The sequence below is a fragment of the Heteronotia binoei genome, chromosome 4 (genome assembly GCF_032191835.1).
Source record: "Heteronotia binoei isolate CCM8104 ecotype False Entrance Well chromosome 4, APGP_CSIRO_Hbin_v1, whole genome shotgun sequence".
Classification (NCBI taxonomy): domain Eukaryota; kingdom Metazoa; phylum Chordata; class Lepidosauria; order Squamata; family Gekkonidae; genus Heteronotia; species Heteronotia binoei.
Window position 1 is genome coordinate 67880163 of NC_083226.1, and position 21872 is coordinate 67902034.

General features: G+C 46.8%; 1 protein-coding gene across 2 annotated transcripts in view; it reads left to right on the forward strand.

The window, feature by feature from the left end:
* PCSK5 (proprotein convertase subtilisin/kexin type 5) overlaps positions 1-21872 on the forward strand; it is a 429617-nt gene that overhangs the window by 41375 nt on the left and 366370 nt on the right. For both annotated transcript variants that reach the window (XM_060237482.1, XM_060237481.1), the window contains exon 2: positions 18056-18160. In XM_060237482.1, the coding sequence (XP_060093465.1) occupies positions 18056-18160 (105 nt within the window). The remainder of the gene's footprint in view (positions 1-18055; positions 18161-21872) is intronic.

A 21872-nucleotide genomic window follows, 5' to 3' on the forward strand; every position in this document is an offset into this window, starting at 1 on the left:
CCGACTGGCTAACAAAGGCACAGTTAACCATCCGCTGATTCTCGGCTTTTTCTGGATCAAAGGGCGAGTATAGTCGGTAAGCCTCGTAGAGGCGCTCAAGGAAAGCTCCGGGGGCCTCGTCTGGTCTTTGGAGGACCTCAGCAATCTTACTCATGTTGGTGGCCTTTTTGGCAGCTTCCTGCATTCCGGCCAGCAAATAGCCTCTATATGCCCTTAACAGTCTCATGTGGTTTGTGTCATTTGGGTCCCAACTAGGGTCAGCGTCAGGGAAGCTCTCCGCTAGCCACTGGGCGCGGTCCGCTGCATCGGCGGGGGTGGCTTCTTCGGCTTTCTTTTTAGCGGCTCTGAAAATACGTTGCCGCTCCTCAGTTGTAAAGAGGGTCAAAAAGAGTTGCTGGCAATCTAGATAGGTAGGGCAATGCGTGCCCATTATGCTGGTCAGAAGGCTGGTAAGCGCTTCAGGTTTTTCAGTATAGGAGGCTACATGGGTCTTCCAGTTAAGAAGGTCGGCCGAGGAGAAGGGAGTGTAAATATACCGGCTCTCTCCCCCCTGGACCTGTCCACCTGCACCCAAGAACTGAGGTGTCTGAATCTGCCGCAAGGGCATCACTTGAGCCTCAGAGGGGTGCAGTGGAGAGCCAGGAGATGGCAGAGCCGCCGCGCCCTCAGGCGGGGCCACTTCCTCATTCTCCGCCGGCTGGGTCTTTACCCGTACTGCACAGCCCGGGCTGAAATCAAGGGGGCCCGTAAGAGAATTGGATCTCTCTCGGCTTTTTCTGCCCTGAATGCTGGATATAGTGGGGCTCCATGGGGCCTTCCATGAGTACCCCGGCCATCCCTGGAATTCCCGAGCCAGGGCAGGCGACACCTGGGACCTAGTGGTCATTTGGTGCGTTCTAACGGTTCTCTCTGGTGCGCCAAGGGCCGGGCGGGCGCCAGATTGAGCCGGGGTTGGGCTTGGCGGGGGCGCAGCAAGGGGTGCCATGGGAACATGTTGTTGCTGGGGTCCCGGGTTTCGGCACCAAATTATGTAGTGGGAGAGCTATACTTTACCAATTTTGATGGACCAATAACAGAGGCGACGAGGCGTTGTCAGGAAACAGCTTCTAGTTTATTGCAAGCACGTGCAGGGTCTCAGACTCCAAAGAGACTGAGCAACAAGCATAGAAAAATCACAGCTTTTATAGGCCTTCAGAGCCTCAAACATACTTCCTCTTTTCATATAATACATACATCATCATTCCCCATCTAGGCCTGATACCCGTTTCCCTTGTCCCTCGTGACACCCTCCTAGTAGGTGTTCTCTGCCCATATTTAGTCATAGGAAAGGGGACTCGGAAGGGGACTCGGTCTTGTTAGTACTGTTCCTGGGTGTTACTCGAGGTCACTGCGGTCTGGGCATCCGGCCTTTCTGGTCTTATCTGGTTTCTCCCTATGTGGGGTGCAGGGGGAGAATACTGGGTACATATTCTTAGGGGCTTTCCAGCTCCTTTTCCTTTCTGGTAAATAACTCTAACTTCTGCTTTTGCGGTTAGCTTGTGCAACTATGTTCTCTGCAGCTAAGCTAAGGCATAGAGGAGCTAGTTCCTCTTTTCTGAAAGCTCTGCTTTTCATTGCTAATACAAGCCTCTTGTGTCTGCCTTTATTAAGCCTGCATTTCTGCTCACACTTTGATTATAGATTATTGGAGCTATCAATCTGGGGGTCCTGCCACAGCTGCTTCCTACCATCCAATCAGGGAGGCAGGAGCTAATTTTCTGTCTCTTCTTGACTGGTGTGTGGTGCACCCTCATTTCAGTTTCTGTTCCTGCCTCAAACGGAGAGCAGTTAGATAGCAGGCTCTGCCTACTATTCTTTTTTCCTAGGATTAGATCTATTTTGTTCTTTATCTACTTTTCTCTTCTTACAAACCTCTTTATCTAAATACCTGTTTTCAAACTCTCCTGTCTTTTTCTCACTGATCATCTGGCTGCCCTCCTCTCCTCTACCCTCTATTTCCCTGGCCAGCAAGAGAAACTGTGGACAACTGACTTCCCTAACATGATTGTCAAGCCTTGTATGGATGCCAGGGACTCTGAGGACAGCTTCCTTGAGGAAAAAGACATTGCATCAGCAGGCGCTCTGATTGCAGGAGGCAGCAATGGAACTGGAGCTGACATGCCTTTGTGACTCGCATGTGCTTCCAGCAACATGTCAGCCATTTCAGAACTGCAGAAGACCTCCAAATGCCCCCCTGTGCTCCAGCTCAGCAGCTTGCTTTGACCTATGGAACTGGTGGCAGATAGTTCCACTCAACGTATACCCATTCGCCTGAGGCGCCTCCCAAATAGCTCTATCAGATGGCATTTGACAAGAGGCTTGGTGTGACAAAAGGGAGCTGGGAGGCTTTCCAGCTCTGCAGGGGCCTTGGAATCCAACCATGCCAACCTCCTGACAGAAGATTCCAATGCAGGATTTTCTTTTCAGAGTCTAGACCTGCAATTCCAGCAAGACTGTTCTCTCCAGATGGGTAACATACCAGGGGCAATAAATATGCCTGTGTTTGAGAGCCAGTTTGGTGTAGTGGTTAAGTGTGCAGACTCTTATCTGGGAGAACCGGGTTTGATTCCCCACTCCTCCATTTGCACCTGCTGGAATGACCTTGGGTTAGCCATAGGTCTGGCAGGGTGTCTGTTGTGGAAGAGGACGATAAAGGAGATTGTGAGCCACTCTGAGATTTGGAGTGGAGGGCGGGATATAAATCCAATATCTTCTTCTTGCTGATTTTTTTTTTAAACTTCAGTGAAGCAAGCTGTGTGAGAGAGGGTTTATAATATTTGCTAGGCTGTGGCTCCTATTAATGTCAGAGCTGGATCCACCTTCTCCTCTCCTCCTCTTCCCCCCAGTTTGGACCTAGAGGGGAACAATGGACAACCAAGTCTGTCCACAAAAAGCCCTTGGATGGGAAGGCTAACAGGGATTCCTGCTGGGAAGAACAACCCCTGATGTCAAGGCAGAAGGGGAATTCTTAGCAGCCTTCATTTCTGTCTCATAGATCTTAATAAATATTCTATAAGATGTTCGTGTCACTTCATCATGAGTATGCTGCCACACTCGCTCTAGCTGTCTCAGCTCTTATTTCATCCTCCACAGTTCCAGGTTATACCATGGAGCTTCAAGTTGCCTTGAAGACTCTCAGATGGCTCATGGCCAGCAAACATCTGCTTCATTTCTGGAAGGTTAGCCATGCAAATGAATAATGCCCTCTTCCCATATGATGATGATTAAACATTTGTTACTAATGATGCAATATAAGGCTTTTTTAAAAATTGGGAAATACATTTAAATCCTTTGAGGGTTTTTTGCAACTAATATACGGGATGGGGGTTTCAGCTTTCCTCTCAAGTCTTCCGCTCCTTATAGATTTGCCATATCTACTGATAACATGAACATCCACTTTGCAGAACAGGTGCAAAGCCTTGGTTTATCTATTTTGTTTTTAGATTCCCACCAGCTGTCTATCACTTCTCATCATGTCACTTCTCCCTGCACAACACTGCAGAAAAGCTTCCATTCTTCCTTCTTGGTGGAAAAATCTGTTTTACTCTTTGAGGCCTAGGGAGGACAAGAACATTACTGTGGTATAGTGCCATAGAGTCCATCCTTCAAAGCATCTGTTTTCTTCAGGGGAACTAATCTCTGTAGTCTGGAAGTGACATATAATTCTGGGGGATTTCCAGGTCTAATCTGGAGGCTGGCACCCCTAGCTGTAATGTTTCTCACTGATCTTCTATTGTTATTCCAGAGCCTTCTATCCAACACACTGTCATCAAAATAATTCTCTTTTGTTCCTCTGACAATGTGATGTTCCTCCTTAAGTTCCTACAATATCTTCCTGTCCAAATTTTGGACAAATGCTTCATCCTTACCTTCAGTGTGACTTTCTGGCATCTGATCTCTCTAGTCACATACCCTAATATCCTAACCATAACCTTGCCCATAATCTGACCAGCTGATCAAAAGATTCCTGCTATCTGAAATGACTCCTCCTTTATTTCCTTGTTGCCACACATTGGAATTCTCTCCCAGAATACCTCTGTGATATCATTAATTCCACTTACAGTTCCTCCTCAAAACCCTTCATGTTCTGGGATCAATGTAGATGAAGAAACATCTCCTTCCATGTGTTCCCAAGTACCAACTAGCATCTTTTGGCTGCCATCTACTGGTTGTTCCCCAACCCACTGGCCCATTGGCAAGGACCAGACCATGGACATCTGTCATCATTGCTTGCACTTTTTGGAAATGGCTCCTGAAGTGGTACAAGGAACTCCTTCTCTGGAGATCTTCAGGAAGTGCTGCAAAGCTTGGACTTTTGATGGGGCATGAACTGTAAGCATCTTTTATTTTTTGGGGGGGAGGGGGAGGTATTTGGGGTTTTTAATCTGTAATATTTTAATTACCCCCTATAAACCTCCTTGTCCCAAGAGGGCAGGGTACAGATATTTTAATTAATAAATACTTGAAGGGTAGCTTGATCTCTGTTCTTTTCTAATGTAGGCTCTATTCACATCTGTCTTTTGAAATAAGAGCTGTTTGCTCTCTCATTAAAGAGCAATAAAACCTTATTTTTGTACCATATGCAGTGCTATTTTAGAGGGAGTGAATCTACTAATAAAAGAGGATAGCTATTTCCTTGTGTTACATAGTGAACAAGTATTTAGAATAGGTAACACTGCCCCTGTTCTTCAGGATTTTAGAGGGACCAGGGCAAATCATGTGCACTACTGGTTAGATTTAGGAATCAAACTAGTTTGTTCAATATCAAAGCACTCTATTCTAGTAAAAGGAAATAAGTAAACAGCATGCAAAGCATTTATGTTGTTTCTAGGATTACCTGGGAACTGGTGTGAGCTTGGGGAACACAAACTGTGTGTGTGTGCGCCAAGATTGTGTTCATGGTGACATTACAAACATGATATCATGTCATTCTAGGAATTGCTGTGGTAAAACCATAGATTTTTCTGGTGATTCCTACAGCGATGTGACACTGTTGTGTTTATTTTTAAAATTTTTCTTAGTGCAGTGGTGAACTTGGCGGGGAGGGCGGGGTATAAATAAAATTTATTATTATTATTATTATTATTATTATTATTAAAAAACAAGGGGTGCCAGCAGGAGGTCACCCAGCATCGAGGGAGACCTGGCAAACTTAACCTCAGGCGTCAGTGGCATCAAATGAAAATGACAAGGTGGCCAACCATTCGCTTAAGTAGTAGAGAAAATGATTAAGTTGTGGTTTGTTCGTGATGCAGAAACCCAAGCATAGCTGTACATCTATGGCACTGGAAAACATAGAACCAAGCTGGGTTTCTTGAGATATTATCTCTTTGCATTTCTCTTGCCCTGGAGTACTGTGTTCTCTAAAGGCCAAATAATCCAATTTTTAAAAAAATCCATTGCTTTCTAAGACTACATCTAAAGGTCAGTTGTACCAACTTCCTGAAATAGGCTTTGACCCTCATAATCCAACAACATCAACTTCAGCCACAAATGGTTAATAAAACTTGAACCAAATTTATCTTTTCTAAGATCTTCTGTTTTACCTTCCTCATGACTATCTTTACATGTTCCTTCAAGCAGCAGTTTCTTTTCTACATTTTATTCTAATCATTACTTATTGTAAGCTATGCTTCCCAATTTCTCACACATTCATGCAGAGAGTCTCTCAAGAATGAACTTCTGATCTCTGTTTAGTTTAACCACAAATTGCTTCATTTATCTCTTGCTCCTAGATGTTTTATACAGAGGATCTTCTGATAATATACTATGTCTTGGGTAACTACAACTTAGCAAACATTCTCTTTTCATTTTGTAAGGTTCCTTTTCCATCTGGCAATCTTCCATCTCAGCTGCAACATCTGTGCTTTTAAATCCACAGCCACGTTCTAACTTGTCCCCTAAGTTCACAAGTAACACAGGCATTGAATAAGGCTATATGGAGCAAAAATTCACTCTCGTTTCTGTACAGAAATAATGGTTCTGAGCTGTGACCTATGCTGTCCCTTTATTACTATTTGCTTTGTGGTGTTTTAAACTTTGTAACAGTAATTTAACTTCAAACTGCTACTGACCAAATGGGGCTCTATAACGTTTAGCCAAACATCGAATGCTAATCTATGGTGAGGTGGTTTGGCTGCTGTTTTGGAGCTGTCCTCATCACTCAAATCAGCAATGGGTAGTATGAAGAAATCATTATTTTATTAATTTTATTCCTTAAAATGCAATACTTAGAAAATGAGAAATAATTTAATTTATGAGTATTATATTACAGGTATGCATTAATTCTACTAGATAGGCTAGAGTGAAAAGCTCCTAACTAAAATATGCAACCTCTTTGATTTGTGCTAATTGGAGCGAGGTCTATAACAGAAGATAAAATTCTGTTCTTTAGCTTAATAACTATAGTAAGTGAAAAGTATAGCTAGAGAAAATAAATATTGTCTAGTTCTTGAATCAAAGCTCATGTAGAAGAGAACCTTATAAAACTAGAAAGACAAAAAATGCTTGGCCATTTATCCATAAAGAAATATTCTTGATATAGTGATTATGAGTAAGAAATGCCATGCTGTAAATTAATTGCACTGGTGATACACATATATATCATCAATATATCTATTCCCAAACCACACTGTAGATAATGTGATCGAAAGACCTGCAGAATGGAGCTTGGAACAGACTGGAGGGATTTGTCTACAAATCTGAAGTCTCAGGGTTGAGGAAAAATCTGCAATTTTTGTTAAAAAATTGGCCCCAATTTTGCACTTTGCACTTGGCCACACTGAACCTCATCTGAACCTCATAGGGTTGCCTGGTCAACTAACCTAGCTGGCAGAGGGGTAGGAGGGAGCCTTCAGGGAATGGGAAGGGCCAGGCAACATTGCTGTGTGTAACATCGCCAGCATGATGATGTCATGTAGAAGTGCGTCATAAGAACATAAGAGAAGCCATGTTGGATCAGGCCAATGGTCCATCCAGTCCAGCACTCTGTGTCACACAGTAGCCAAAAAAAAACAGGTGCCATAAAGAGATCCACCAGTGGGGCTAGAAGCCCTGCCACTGTGCCCCCCCCCAGCACAAAAATACAGAGCATCACTGCCCCAGACAGAGAGTTCCAACAATAAGCTGTGGCTAATAGCCACTGATGGACCTCTGCTCCGTATGCTTATCCATAACCCTCTTGAAGCTGTTTATGCTTGCGGCTGCCACCACCTCCTGTGGCAGTGAATTCCACATGTTAATCGCTCTCTGGGTGAAGAAGTACTTCCTTCTATCAGTTCTAACCCGACTGCTCAGCAATTTCATTGAATGCCCACGAGTTCTTGTATTGTGAGAAAGGGAGAAAAGTACTTCTTTCTCTTATCTTCTCTATCCCATGCATAATCTTGTAAACCTCTATCATGTCAGCCCTTAGTCAACGTTTCTCCAAGCTAAAGGGCCCCAAACATTTTAACCTTTCTTCATAGGGAAAGTGTTCCAACCCTTTAATCATTCTAGTTGCCCTTTTCTGGACTTTTTCCAATGCTATATCTTTTTTGAGGTGCAGTGACCAGAACTGTACAGAGTACTCCAAATATGGCCGCACCATCGATTTATACAGGGGCATTACGATACTGGCTGATTTGTTTTCAGTTCCCTTCCTAATAATTCCCAGCATGGCATTGGCCTTTTTAATTGCAGTTGCACACTGTCTTGACATTTTCAGTGAGTTATCTACCACGACCCCAAGATCTCTTTCTTGGTCAGTCTCTGCCAGTTCACACCCCATCAACTTGTATTTATAGTTAGGATTTTTGGCCCCAATGTGCATTACTTTGCACTTGGCCACACTGAACCTCATCTGCCACATTGACGCCCACTCACCCAGCCTCGACAGATCCCTTTGGAGTGCCTCACAATCCTGTCTGGTTTTCACCACCCTGTACAATTTAGTGTCATCTACAAACTTGGCCACTTCACTGCTCACTCCCAACTCCAAATCATCAATGAACAAGTTAAAGCGCATGGGATCCAGTGCTGAGCCCTGCGGCCCCCCACTGCTTACCATCTTCCACTGTGAAAATTGCCCATTTATAGTCACTCTCTGCTTCCTATTAATTAGCCAGTTTTTGATCCACAAGAAAACTTGTCCTTTTACTCCATGACTCTCGAGCTTACTAAGGAGCCTTTGATGAGGAACTTTATCAAAAGTTTTCTGGAAATCAAGGTGAACAACATCTATTGGGTCCCCTTTGTCCACATGTTTGTTCACCCTCTCAAAGAACTGTAACAGGTTAGTGAGACAAGATCTTCCCAGGCGTATCACACCAGGCACATCACACAGAGACACTCTAACATTTTGACCAATGCCGTCACTGCATAATGTGCCTGGCATGATGGCATGACTTCCATGTGATGTCATCACACTGTTGACATTGATGCAGGAGCAGGCTATTTGGGGATGGGGCTTTCCCCACTAGCCAGCTGGCTGGTGGGGATTTGGAGCTGAAATTGGGGGAAAATCCATCGACCTGGGGTCTGGCAACCCTGTTTAAAAGTCTTGGGATTAAAACTCTCCCATTCCAGCATTTCAGAATCTGATTTTTCTTTCAGCTTCTTTTTTGCCTTTTTTTGTTGACATTTTTAAATCTGCATTTTCAGTAGTGACCTTTCATTAACTTATTAGCTCAGACTAGATGGGGGGTTGAACTAGATGACCCTGGAGGTCCCTTCCAACTCTGTGATTCTTTGACTATTCATTTGATTACAATCACCATGATAAACAATTAAAATTAAACTTGGACCTTGGGTTCTATTTGTAATATAAAACTCAATGTCAAGATGGAGTTAGAGTTCAGTATTCAACAACAGAGAGCTTATATTTCAAGCATTCAACAATGGGAAAGACAGGTTGCTTACCTGTAACTGTAGATCTTTGAGTGGTCATCTGTGCATCACACTTGTGGGATACTGCGCCTGCGCTGGTCCCCGATTGGTATCTGTAAGAAAGCCCGGGAATTTTCCGCGGTCGGCGTCACTGGGCATGCGCAGGCGTCCCATTGCGCACGCCCAACGGCGCCATCGCGGTAATCCCACCAGTTCCTTCATGACCACTGAAAGCTCCTATTGAAGGGAGACCGTCAGCAGTGGGGAAGGAGGGCGGGTAGTGTGAATGCACAGATGACCACTCGAAGATCTACAGTTACAGGTAAGCAACCTGTCTATCTTCTTCGTGGTCTCTGTGCATCACACTTGTGGGAGATTAGCAAGCAAGGCATACCTGGAGGTGGGAAGACGGTCAACCGGAGACAACAGATTGTAGAACCGCAGTCCCCAACCGAGTCCTCTGTTGAGCATGCACGTCCAGCGCGTAGTGCTTCATGAAGGCATGCGGGGAAGACCAGGTAGCAGCTTTGCAGACATCCGCCAAGGACACGCCCTTCAGGAACGCCACCGATGTCGCCATCGCTCTTGTGGAGTGCCCACGAACAGGTCCTGGCAGTGGCCTCTTTGCTAGGAGGTAGCAGATCTTGATGGTCTCCGTCAGCCACTTCGAGAATCTCTGTGAAGAGATCCTGGCGCCCAGTCTGGGCGCAGTGTATGAGACGAATAACTGCTGATCCCTGCGAAAGGCTTTAGAGCGCTTTAGGTAGAAAAGTAAGGCACGCCTGACGTCTAAGGAGTGCAACCTCCGCTCCTCGTCCGAGGAGGGGTTAGGGAAAAAGGCGGGTAGCCAAACCTCTAGATTGAGGTGGAATTGGGAGGGCACCTTAGGGAGGAAGTTGATATCTGGGGCCAGGGAGACACCAGATTCTCTAAAGGCTAGGTAGGGGTAGTCACAACGCATCGCCGTGAGCTCCCCCACACGACGAGCAGAGGTGATGGCCACCAAAAAGGCAGTCTTCCAGGACAGGAGCTGCAGGGAGCATGTGGCCATAGGCTCGAAGGGACGCCGGGTTAGCATGTCTAGGACCAGTGTCAAGTCCCACAACAGAGTGGGAGGCTTAGATGGTGGATGCAGTCTAAACAGCCCCCTCATAAACTTTTTGGACTGGGGGTGGGCGAAAACTGAGTATCCGCCCACAGGTTCGTGAAAGGCAGATATGGCTGCCAGGTAGACCTTAATGGAAGAGAAGACCAGGCCTGCGTCGACTAGGGACAGCAAAAAGTCAAAGATTGCCGGCAGGCCTGCCTCCCTTGGTGCGCCTGGCCGGTCAGCCATAAAGTTCGAGAACTTCCTCCACTTCCTATCGTAGGATACCCTGGTGGAGGGTTTTCTGCTATTTATTAGGACCTCCTGGACCCTGCCCGAGAACTCTAAGGGTCTATGAGCCACGCCGTCAGTTTCAGGTGTGGCACGTTGTGGTGCAGCACCAGCCCCCCCTGAGATGACAGGAGGTCTGGTTCCGCTGGGAAGTGGTAAAAGTTTCCCCCCGACAGGTGTAGTAGGGAGGAGAACCAGTTCTGGCGAGGCCACCAGGGGGTCACCAGGATGCAACGTGGCCTCTCCGTTACTATCTTGTTGATTACTCTTGTCAATAGGGGGAGGGGTGGGAACAGGTAGAGGAAACGGCCCTCCCAGGGGATGAGAAGCCTGTCCCCCAGGGATGCTGGGTCGGCACCCCCTCTGGAGCAGAACATGGGGCACTTCTTGTTGTCTGCTGTGGCAAAGGCATCCAGCTGCGGGTATCCCCAAAGCTGGAAAACTGGTTGCAGGAAGCGCCACTGGAGTTCCCACTCGTGTGGTGAGGCCCCCCCTCTGCTCAGGGAGTCCGCCTGTATGTTGAGGACCCCTGGGAGATGTGCGGCCTTCACAAAGACGTCGTGCTGGATGCATTCCGTCCACAAGTCCATCGCCAGTGCACAGAGGCGACGGGACACCGTCCCGCCCTGTCTGTTGATGTACGCCAGGGCGGTGGTATTGTCTGTGAGCAGTGCCACCGTCTTTCCCGCCAGCTTCGGGCGGAATGAACGAAGGGCAAAGTGGACCGCCAGCAGTTCCAGGTAGTTTATGTGGTGCACGGCCAGCTTGGGAGGCCACTGGCCCCCCACGCACAGTCCGTCCATGTGGGCGCCCCAGCCCCACTGGGAAGCGTCAGTGGTGATGGTCACTGTGGGAGCCGGGAGGTGGAAGGGCGCTCCTTGGCAGATATTGTCCCTCGACTCCCACCACTGGAGCGATTGGAGCGTCGTAGGAGGAATAGTGAACCTCTTTCGAGGTGAGTCTTTGGTTGGGCGGAACTGATGGAGAAACCATAGCTGCAGGTCTCTCATCCTCAGTTTCGCGAAGAGAAGCACGCTTGTCGTCGCCACCATCAGCCCCAGCATCCGCTGAAGCTGTTTTGCTGTGCCCCACCCTTGACTCTGGAGCAACTGTACTGTGTTGGTGATGTCCTCTACCCTCTGGGCGGGCAGGAACGCTCGATGCAGGTTTGTGTCCAGTACTGCCCCTATGAACTGCACTGTCCTTGATGGAGTGAGTTTTGATTTCTCTAGGTTGACCTGCAGACCCAGGGCATCGAGAAGGCGTAGTGTGGTTGTGATGTGGGCAGACAGACTTTCCCTTGAACTGGCTACCAGGAGCCAGTCGTCTATATATGGGAAGACTATCACCCCCTGCAGCCGGAGGTGGGCAGCCACTACGCTCATCATTTTTGTAAACACCCTGGGTGCTGTGGAGAGTCCAAATGGTAGGGCCGTGAACTGGAAGTGCTGTGGGCCTACCGCAAACCTTAGAAACCTTCTGAACTCTGGGTGGATGCTGATGTGGAAGTAGGCATCCTTGAGATCTAGGGTGGCCATCCAATCCCCTTGGTTGATGAGGGGCAGGATAGATTGCAGTGTGGACATCCTGAACTTCTGGTACAGGATGAATTTGTTCAGATTCCGAAGGTCCATGATGGGTCTCAGCCCTTCATCCCTCTTGGGAACCAGGAAGTAGCGGGAATAGAACCCACCAGTTCTGTCCCCTGCTGGTACTTTCTCTATGGCTTGTTTCTGTAGGAGGGTGGCCACCTCCGCCAGCAGAGGTGGGGAGGGAGGAGTGGTAATCACTACGGACTGGTTTGGAATCTGAGCAAAGTCTATTTTGTAGCCCTCTTTGATGATGGAAAGGGCCCACCTGTCTGAGGAGACCCGCTCCCAGGCAGGCAGGAAAGGGCGGAGGCGGATAGTGAAGTGGGTGGGGGCGACGATGCGTGGTACAGAAGAGTCAAAGTCCCTGCTTGGAGGGGCGGGCGCCCTTAGGTTTGCCTGAAGGCTGGGTGCTGTAGCGACCTCTGTTGTTTCCCGAGTAGGCCTGCTTGTCGGGCTGCGAGGGACGTGGGCGCCACTGTTGGTCTGAGGACGGCTTGTGGGGGGGTTTCCTAGTCCAGGACCTGCTCCACTGCCTGGCTCTGGGTTGTCTGGAGGGTGCCTGCACCCCCAGGCTCCTGGAGATCTTTAGGTTTTTGTCTAGTTCCTGCAGGGCGTTATCTGTGGTGGAACTAAAGAGCCCGTCTCCTTCAAAGTGCAAGTCCTCGATGAGTGCCCTGGTGTCCTGCTGCAGGGCGGTAGACCTCAGCCAGGAGTGCCTGCGGATGGAGACGGCGGACATGATGGTCGAGGCAAACACGTCCACCAGGTGTTTCGCTGCTGTTAATTGCTGCTTTGCTACCTTCTGGCCCTCTTGTTGCAATCTCTTGGCAGCGGTTTTCTTGTCCTCGGGTAGGGAGGACAGGAGGGGGGACAGCTGTTCCCACATGGCGTACTGGTATCTGGCCATGCAGGCCGTATAGTTCGATACCTTGGTGCCCAGGGACCCCGCCGAGTAGATCTTCCTGCCCATGGTATCCAATTTCTTCCCCTCCTTGTCAGGGGGGGCAGAATGCACCCTGCGCGACCTCGAGGAAGACGAGACGATGGCTGAGTTTGGTTTTGGGTGCGTGAATAGAAACTCAGCCCCCGTCTCCTGGACCTTGTACATATGGTCCAGCTTCCTCGAGGACACCGGTGCCGAGGATGGCTTCTTCCATGGGTCCTTGAGTGCCTGTAGCATGACCGTGGTCATTGGCAGGGCTACAGCTGCAGAGGTGTCCCGTTGGATGATATCAAAAACGCTATCGTCCACAACTGGCTTGGGCTGTGAGATGGGTAGGGATTTGGTGGTTGCCATTCGTTTGACCATCTCTGCATAGGACCGCAGGTCTTCAGAAGGCGAGACTGGAAGGTCCTCCGCTGTGTTGGGATCCGGTGAGGGTTCCCAGGTTCTCTCCCCGTCGCTCTCCGACCCTGATGGCGAAGACTCTCTGTGGCCCGAGCGCTCCGACAGGTGTGGTGATGGCTCCCTCCGTGGCGACTGGGTCGGTGTCGGTGGTCGGTGCGGGGGCTGTGTCGGTGCGACGCGTCGCTCCGGTGGGATCGAGACCGATCCCGATGGTTGCCTGGATCGGTGTGATGTCCTGGAGAACGAGGACATTTCGGACCGATGCTCCCATTCCGGGTGCTCCGCTGGCTGGTACCAGTGGTACTGCGGGCAGCAGGGATACGTCGACTGCCATCTATGCTGCTCCCAGGGGGGTATCGGTGGGAAGCGGCGTGACTTGACCGACGGCTCCCTTCGTCTCACGCGCTTGGGCGCTGCAGGTGTCGCCGCGTCGGCCGGTGGTAGTGCCTCAACGTCCGATGCCGAGTCGATGCTCCGCCGACGAGAAGCCACCGATGGGGATCGACGGGTTAGGTCGATCTCCACTTCCGATGCTGGAGGCTGCGGCCGATGAGCGCTGGGCCCGGGGATCGGCGAGCTGCGATGCCGATGAGCGCTAGCCCTTGGAGTCAGAGGGCTGCGTGGCCGATGGACGCTAGCCCTTGGAGTTGGAGGGCTGCGTGGCCGATGGACGCTAGCCCTTGGCGTTGGAGGGCTGTGCGGCCGACGCGCGCTGGCCCCTGGAGTCGGGGGGCTGCAGAGCGGAGAGGGGGGAACCCTTCTTGGCGGCTCGGTGCCGATCGGTGCCGACACGTCGGGGGAAGGCGGAGTGGAGCGTGGTTGCTTTCGCTTCTCCTTACTCTTCGCCTTCTTGGAGGATTCGCACCCCGCTTCCTCCCGTCGCTTCTTCGTGGGCCTCTCGACCGACACCTCGAGGGCCCGTTTCGCGGGCTGCTGCTCCCTCGGAGCTTCCACGTCTACTAAGGTCGCATCGGCCAATGGGACCGTCGGGGGTTGGGCGGCCGCCATTTTTGGTACCGATGCCGAAGGGCCCGCCGTTGGTTTCGGAGGGCGAAGTGCCGAGGCAGTTAGTGCGGCCGAGAGCCTTGCCGCCCTGTTCTTCCTGGTTTGCTTGGAGAAGTGGAGGCAGTGTGGGCAGGCCTCCACACGGTGCGCTTCACCCAAGCAGAGAAGACACAGGGAATGGCCGTCGGGAGGGGCGATCTTCTTCCCGCAGGCCTGGCACCTCTTAAAAAACCCCCAGCGACTGTCCATAGACAGCGGTCGCTGGGAAGGTCCTCTCAGAGTCCTCTGAGAGGGGAAAAACTAGGGAGCAACAGGGGGGGGAGGTCCCGGAGGACGACCCGCCGCAACACGCACCCGAAAAAACAAAGACTTTTTTTTTTAAACTAACTAACTAACTAAGAACTAACTACTACTCTAAGGAAAACAACAAACAGGCTAATATTTACAGAGGCTAGGGGAAAAAAGGGTAAAACCCGAAGCTCACCGACCGGGAACACGAGGAAAACGCAGCTTCTTCGCGCAGCGGTCAGAAAGGAACTGGTGGGATTACCGCGATGGCGCCGTTGGGCGTGCGCAATGGGACGCCTGCGCATGCCCAGTGGCGCCGACCGCGGAAAATTCCCGGGCTTTCTTACAGATACCGATCGGGGACCAGCGCAGGCGCAGTATCCCACAAGTGTGATGCACAGAGACCACGAAGAAGATCTAGTATTTCAGATGTTTGATAGCAGAAAATTTATTTATCTAATACTCTAATTTATAGTTTATGTTAAAAGAAAGAGTACAAAAATGTTAGAAAAGATAAGAAATGCAAGTTTGGAATAGTAGGGTTTAAAATATAAAAGTTAAGTTAGTTAATAAGAGTTAATATTTGTTAATTATATTCTTATTCATAAGCGTTTCACATAAGAAATGACCTAGATTTGTTATTTTTTAAAAATATTATTAATGACATTTTGTTCTTGTGTTGAATCCTCTGTTATCAGTCTTCACTTAACTTCTTTAGAAAGCATCACAATTTCACTTGGCATTAATCCAAGATTTCAGTAAAAAACCTGGGCAGTAGTTGGTTCCACAGTATTTATAAATTCCACTGCTGATAATTGTAATTTCCATTAGATGGCATCAAAGACCACAACATAAACTGAGAAGCCAGTTTGTGCTGGTTTAGACTGGTTTTGGCTGAATATGAGCTCAGAGAAAATTTTCCTGTATTCCACCCCCCCCCCCATGGTTCCCCAAGCAGAATATAAATGCTGCAAAGACGAGAAAAATTGAGAAAAACTATAATCCAGTTTAAGACCATTAATTCAAAATGTTTTGAGAAACAGTTTATGCCATAATCTCAGATGTCTTTGAGAGAAAAACTAACTTTTTTCTTCAAGGAAAAGAAATAAGCATTAGATTACAGAGGCAAAACAATGAGTGGAGTAGTGGTAATAAATTTTAGGTTGTGAGAATCCTCTGATTAGGTATTTCTCATCAGTGTTAAATGAAGTCTTTAACTTGAATAATTACCTGCTATCGTCCCAGTGAAAACAAAAGCAAACCAGATCGCCATTAATCTGCGTAGAATTCTTTAAACAGAATGTCCTTATATATAAAGATAAATGTTAAAAGAAAGAGTACTGCCTGGAAGTCCAAAAGAAAAAGAAGGTTAAAAAGGGGAGGCGAAGAAAAAAAACAAAGTAATGGGAGACCCTTCTTGTCAGCACGAGGCACAAAGCACACAGCTACCATAAACTCACATTTCCAGCTGAAAATTCAATCTGGTCTGATCAGTTCTGATACAGTTCACTTTGTGAATGGCTTCTGACAAGGAGTGAGCAGATCTTATCTCTCACCAGCACTTTCAAATGCCCCTAGGGAGTTAAGGTCTTGGAGCCTAATGAGAAGACTCCTTAACTAAGGGCCATCTTGCCAGAAGTTCTCCAACAGAAATGATGCCTGTAGCTGTAATAAAGGAATGACTGCTGAACTCTTGTGGCTGATGGGGGGAGGGGGTTAGTAAACAACCACAGTACTATAGCCAAACCTTTCAACTCAGCCCAGTTCAGTCTGGTAGCAGCAGATGCACAATTGTGCCTGGTAAGGTTACCATCCCTGGGTTTGGAAATTTGAGGGTAGAGCCTGAGAGCTTTACGGTGGGGAGTGATCTCAGTGGGGTATAATGCCATTCAGTCCACACACACACAAGCCTTTATTGGCATATGTCAGCCATTTTCTTCAGGAGAAGTGGAATAAATATTTTAAATAAATAATAAATAAGCTATGTTGGAAGTGTTGAACTCATTTGTTATGAGAGCGGGATCTGACATAAATGTCACTTTTTTGGGCTGGGAATCATTCATGCCATAAAATGTAACATAAGGCACCAGAGATATAAACTTTATAAAGGTAATTTCAGATGTCAAATAGTAATAGCAGGTGAATGACAGTAGCAGGCTTGACTGGATTAGGTGTGATATGCAGAGGAGTAGTAGACATGGAGATATCAGCATTGGTAATTAGACAGGAAACCTAGGTTTCAACTCCATACAGGAGGATTCAATCTAGGAGGATGAAAAGAATAAATGGATACAAGTCTGACATTTCTCTCCTGTCCCCAGTTTTTAATTCTGCCCTCCCCAAACGAGTGTAGAAAACACAACTTGCACTTCTTATGCTAGTAATCAAAATGAATTCTATTGTTGGTTTAGGTAGCTGTGAGATGCAATATTTTTGCAGGTGTAGGAACCCTTTCTAACTGGTTCTCCTGTGAAGATAGTTAAGGGTTGCTAGGTAGTATGTTGGCAGTGCACACTCTATAGGCTTTATTCATTAACAGTAGCATTTTTTTCTGACAAAAATCTCAGTATTATAGACCATGGCAAACTGTAGAATGCCGCTGCCTTCATTTTTACAGCATGTGCGAGTTCTTTTGGTTGGAATACATAATAAAGTTGCATTGCACTTCAGAAGAAGTTAATATGGACATCTCTGCATGGCATTTGCAATCTAATAAAATATGTAGCACTGTAGGAAACAAGCAACCCAGTAACCCATAACAGCAGTCTGAACTGAGATAAAATGACATGTAAGAATCTTTGTTCCATATACATCTTGCTTTACCCTTTTTCAGTTCAGTGGCAGTTCAGACTTATCCATTAGTTTTTGAAGTGCAGTTGAGGATTACAGAGGTATGACTGACACAGTCATAAAGCAATTTTTAATTTATTTTTGAGAAATTATCTTCCTAATTTTTAAATTAAAACAATAAGTACTTCAAGAAATTGATTAATTTTTCTGAAGTTACTACAGAAATCCAGTTATGAGTTTATTCATTGTGAATGTTCAGAGAATTAGGTCAAGGGTTTTATTTGTGTGTGTGTGAGAGTGAGAGCAAGTAAGAGAGCTAATGTCATATAAATAGCTGAACACAATACCTTTTTACAGTTTATTTCCTTAAACATACTAGATGAAATACTTTAAAATAATCATATAGCTATTTGATGATTTTTATATTTGCCTTGTGAAGACAGTTTGGATAAGAGTTTGGTATGGAATTATTTAAAATACTGCATATAAATTAAACATTAAAAAGGTAGATATAGACTAAGCAGCTCAGTCATAATCTTTGGTTATGCAGTTACTGCCTCAAGGACACTTCATCCATTTCATATCATATGTCTCCCTTTTGAAAGATGAGCACTGGGGTTCAAGTAACATTTCAGAATAAGCAAGAAATTGCATAATTTATAAACCTTTTAAAAATAAAAAACAGACGAACTGCTTTTCATGAATTAAATCTTTCACTGTTTTCCCTTCCCACCATTTTTATTTCTACAGATTGGAGCACTGAAGGATTACTACCACTTCTACCATAGTAAAACAATTAAAAGGTCAATTATCTCAAGCAGAGGTACTCATAGCTTCATTTCACTGGAACCAAAGGTAAGATAATCCATCTGGCAAATCCTATAAAATGAAAGCATCTGCATTTTTAATTTGTAATTTTATGCCAGGAGATGTTTACTGGGATGGCATCTAAGATTACAAGAGGTGACATAGTATCTGTTCACCAGGCTTCTGCTTCAGATTATGATAGAATGAAGACTAACATATTGATGGCTGTGCTGGTCTAAGAACATCACAATTGGTTTAGTTTGTGGGAATAGTGTTGTCGTTGTTGTTGCTTGTAATCTGTATTTTGCTAAATTGAATTGTCACAAAGTAATGGTGTATTTATTGGGGGGTGGGGGGGGGGAGACAGGATAAGCAGTAACTTAAAAAAATAAATAAATCCAGAAATAAATTGTAGGAAAATAGGCAGTATTGCTGTGCTTACTTAAGTTGCACAGCTCCATTACTTGCTGGAGCACACTCTGGTGAAATTTGGCAAGCATGTTGGCTCTGCAGTCTGAATGTACCCCCAAAGGGTATATAGCCCACAAACCACTTGTTGACTTCAAAGTCTTTTGAATTTTAGGATTACTAGAAACATATGTTTTGAGGAGAGCTGCATATTTCACCAATAAAATGATTTGTGGATGTAGTTGACATCTACGTTTTACTTCTAAGAAGCAGGTTCTTTAATGGGTTCAGTAGTCTTTATTTAACACTTAGCATTTCCTGATACATAGAAGAAGGCATTGGAAAAGCTGCATCTGGTAATTTCTTCCTGTTGTGTAACTCTGCAATTTATATAGAACACCCATAAGGTGGGGTTGCCAATCCCCCAGTCTGGCCAGGGGTTCCTCCGGTGCTCCAATCAGCTGGCCCCCAACCCCAAACAAGGATGTCATCGTGCAATGTTCTTGATGTGACGACATCACTCAGAAGTGATGCCATAACAATTTCTCATGACTAATAATATGATGATAAATAACAATTTATCATGGCTAATAATATTTTATAATGTTTAAATATGTCAATACCAAGAACATTAACTGAATATGAAAAGCCTTGGGATTCCAAATACCTTTGTCACAAGAAAAAAACAAACACCAAGGATACTTTTATGTTAATTGATCATGGAGGGGAATCACATGCAAAAAGCCTTTGCAAGACATGCTGTTGTTGTCAGAATGTCTTGATAATTTGTTGAGTGGTAGCCAGGACTTCGCATTTGCTGAGGTTTAAACTTCAGTGTATTGCTATTGGGGGAAATGCAATGTGTTTCCCACTCAGAGGAGATTTAGGACAGGATGGCATTCTATATATTCTATGATTGTTTTTTTTTGTAGATAGGTTTTAATTTATGATAGAAACCTATCTGAAAAAAGAACAGTATATATATACATATAAGAACAGTATATAATATACAATTCTCCTTGGTTTAGCCGGTGGGCCTGAGAATTGAAGGCGAAGACTAACAGAGGGGGCTTTTATCCTTTTTCCATAGTGCAATTTTCTTGCAGAAAATTTGTCTTCTTTGCTGGGGGAAATTTATTGATAACCAGTATGTTTTTCGCAGCATGGGTTACTGCTTGGGGATGTTGATTTTGTAGGAAATGGTTAAAAAACCCATTTCCCCCTACATTCCCCCTCTTTAAATTGAAACTTCAGTGATTGCAGCTTTAACCATCTGTAGATTAAAACCATCTGAAGAAAGAATCACAGAACCTGTAGTTCTGCCCTTTGGGAACTGTGTGAAATGTATTTGGACATTCATCCATGAGCTGTCTGTAGTTTCACATAAAAATTGCGTTTTTACTATTCACAATATATTCTGCCTCACAAGTGTATTATTCTGTGAAAATTGGCATATGTATTATTTATGTATTAGATATTTGAAGGCTGATGCAGTTGTATCACTCACAGAGTAGCAAATACCAGCTATATAGCCCTCTACCCCCGCCCCAGCAGTTAAGACAGTTGGGAAGCCACTAGTTCTGGCATCATTTCCTCATCAGTAATGTATATATGGTTTGGTTTGCCAATCCCTGGTTTGGGGCAGGGGATCCTCCAGTTTGGAGGCCCTCCCCCTGTTTCAGAGTTAACAGAAAGCGGGTGTGGGAGGGGAGGGAAATATCTACTGGGTACTCCATTATACCCTATGGAGACTGGGTGTGGGTGTGGGTGTTTTGAGGTAAAGGCACCAATTTTCAGCGTAGCATCTGGTGCCTCTCTTCAAAACACCTTCCAAGTTTCAAAAAGATTTGACCATGGGCTCCAGTTCTATAAACCCCAAAAGAAGGTGCCCCTATCCATTATTTCCAAACAGAGGGATGGCATTTTAAAAGTGTGTGGTCCCTTTAAATGTGATGGACAGAACTCCCTTTGGAGTTCAATCATGCTTGTCACACCCTTACCCCTGACTCCACCCCAAAGTCTCCTGACTCCACCCCCAAAGTCCCCAGATATTTCTTGACCTGGCAGCCCTAATGTACAGGACTGGTGCCAGATCCTAGGCCTTAGGACCCACCCCCACTCCAGGCAGACCCAGGAAGGTGAGGCCACCGTGTCACCCCACCACTCTCAGATTTGAAGCCAAGAATGGTGGGGCATGCTTTCCTCCGAGTCCACCTTCCCTTGCTAGGAAAGGCGAGCTTAGAGGAGTGCACATGATAGTGCCCTGCCCAGCTACTCTCACTTTCAAGGTGAGAGTGGCTGGGCAGGGTGTGCTCTCTTCCAAGCCATCCTTCCATTGCAAGGGAAGACAGGTTCAGAGGAGCGCACACACACCAATGCCCTGCCCAGCTGCCCTCACTTTCAAGGCAAGAGCGGCCAAGTGGGTGCGCTCTCCTCCAAGCCCACCTTCCTGGCAGCCCACCTCCAAGCCCTCCATAGACCAGGTGGCACCCTAAGCAGCCACCTACCTGCCTGTTCCCACATGCCAGCCCTGCTAATGTATAATATTGACCTTCCTGACTCACTTGTCTGTCTGCCGTATAAGGGAGGCTCTCCATATGTTTTTTGCCTACAACTCCAGATGTTTTTTGCCTACAAAATCGGTGGCAGCCATGCTGGCTACGGCTGATGGGAGTTGTAGGCAAAAACATCTGGAGAGCCACTGTTCCCCACCCCGGGTTCAGGGGAAGGGTTCCATCAGGGGCTAGGCCAGTGATGGTGAACCTTTTAGAGACCGAATGCCCAAACGGCAACCCAAAACCCACTTGTTTATCGCAAAGTGCCAACACGGCAGTTTAACCTGAATACTGAGGTTTTAGTTTAGAAAAAGGGGAAGCGGGGAGAGCAGGAGAGGCTAAAATGGGTGGCGGGGAGAGCAGGAGAGGCTAAAATGGGTGGCGGGGAGAGTGTGTCATGGGTACTGGGGACCCTGCAGAAGAAGCTGAGCCTGCGGAAGAAACTGTGCCCCTGCCACCTGCACCAGTGCCCCTGCCTCCTGCTGGAGAAGATCCAAGCCCCCCTGCCTCGCCCTCTCGGGTGGCTCATGTGCGTGACCGCCTTCGTCAGGACCTCAGGGATCGGAGGAGGGCGGCACGCTCACGAGCAAGACGCTCCCTGAGCCCTGAGTTTTGAAAGGATTCTGGCTCTTCTAGGAGTGAGGATGCTTGAGTCTCAGCAGGATCCTGGCTGCCTCTCTGAGCCAGCAATTAGCCCAAATGGGCAACAGACAGCAGAGGGCTATATAGCTGTGGGCTTTGGGAGGAGGCTTTGTGGAAGCAACTAGTCACTTACCTGATGTTCTAGCATCCACTTC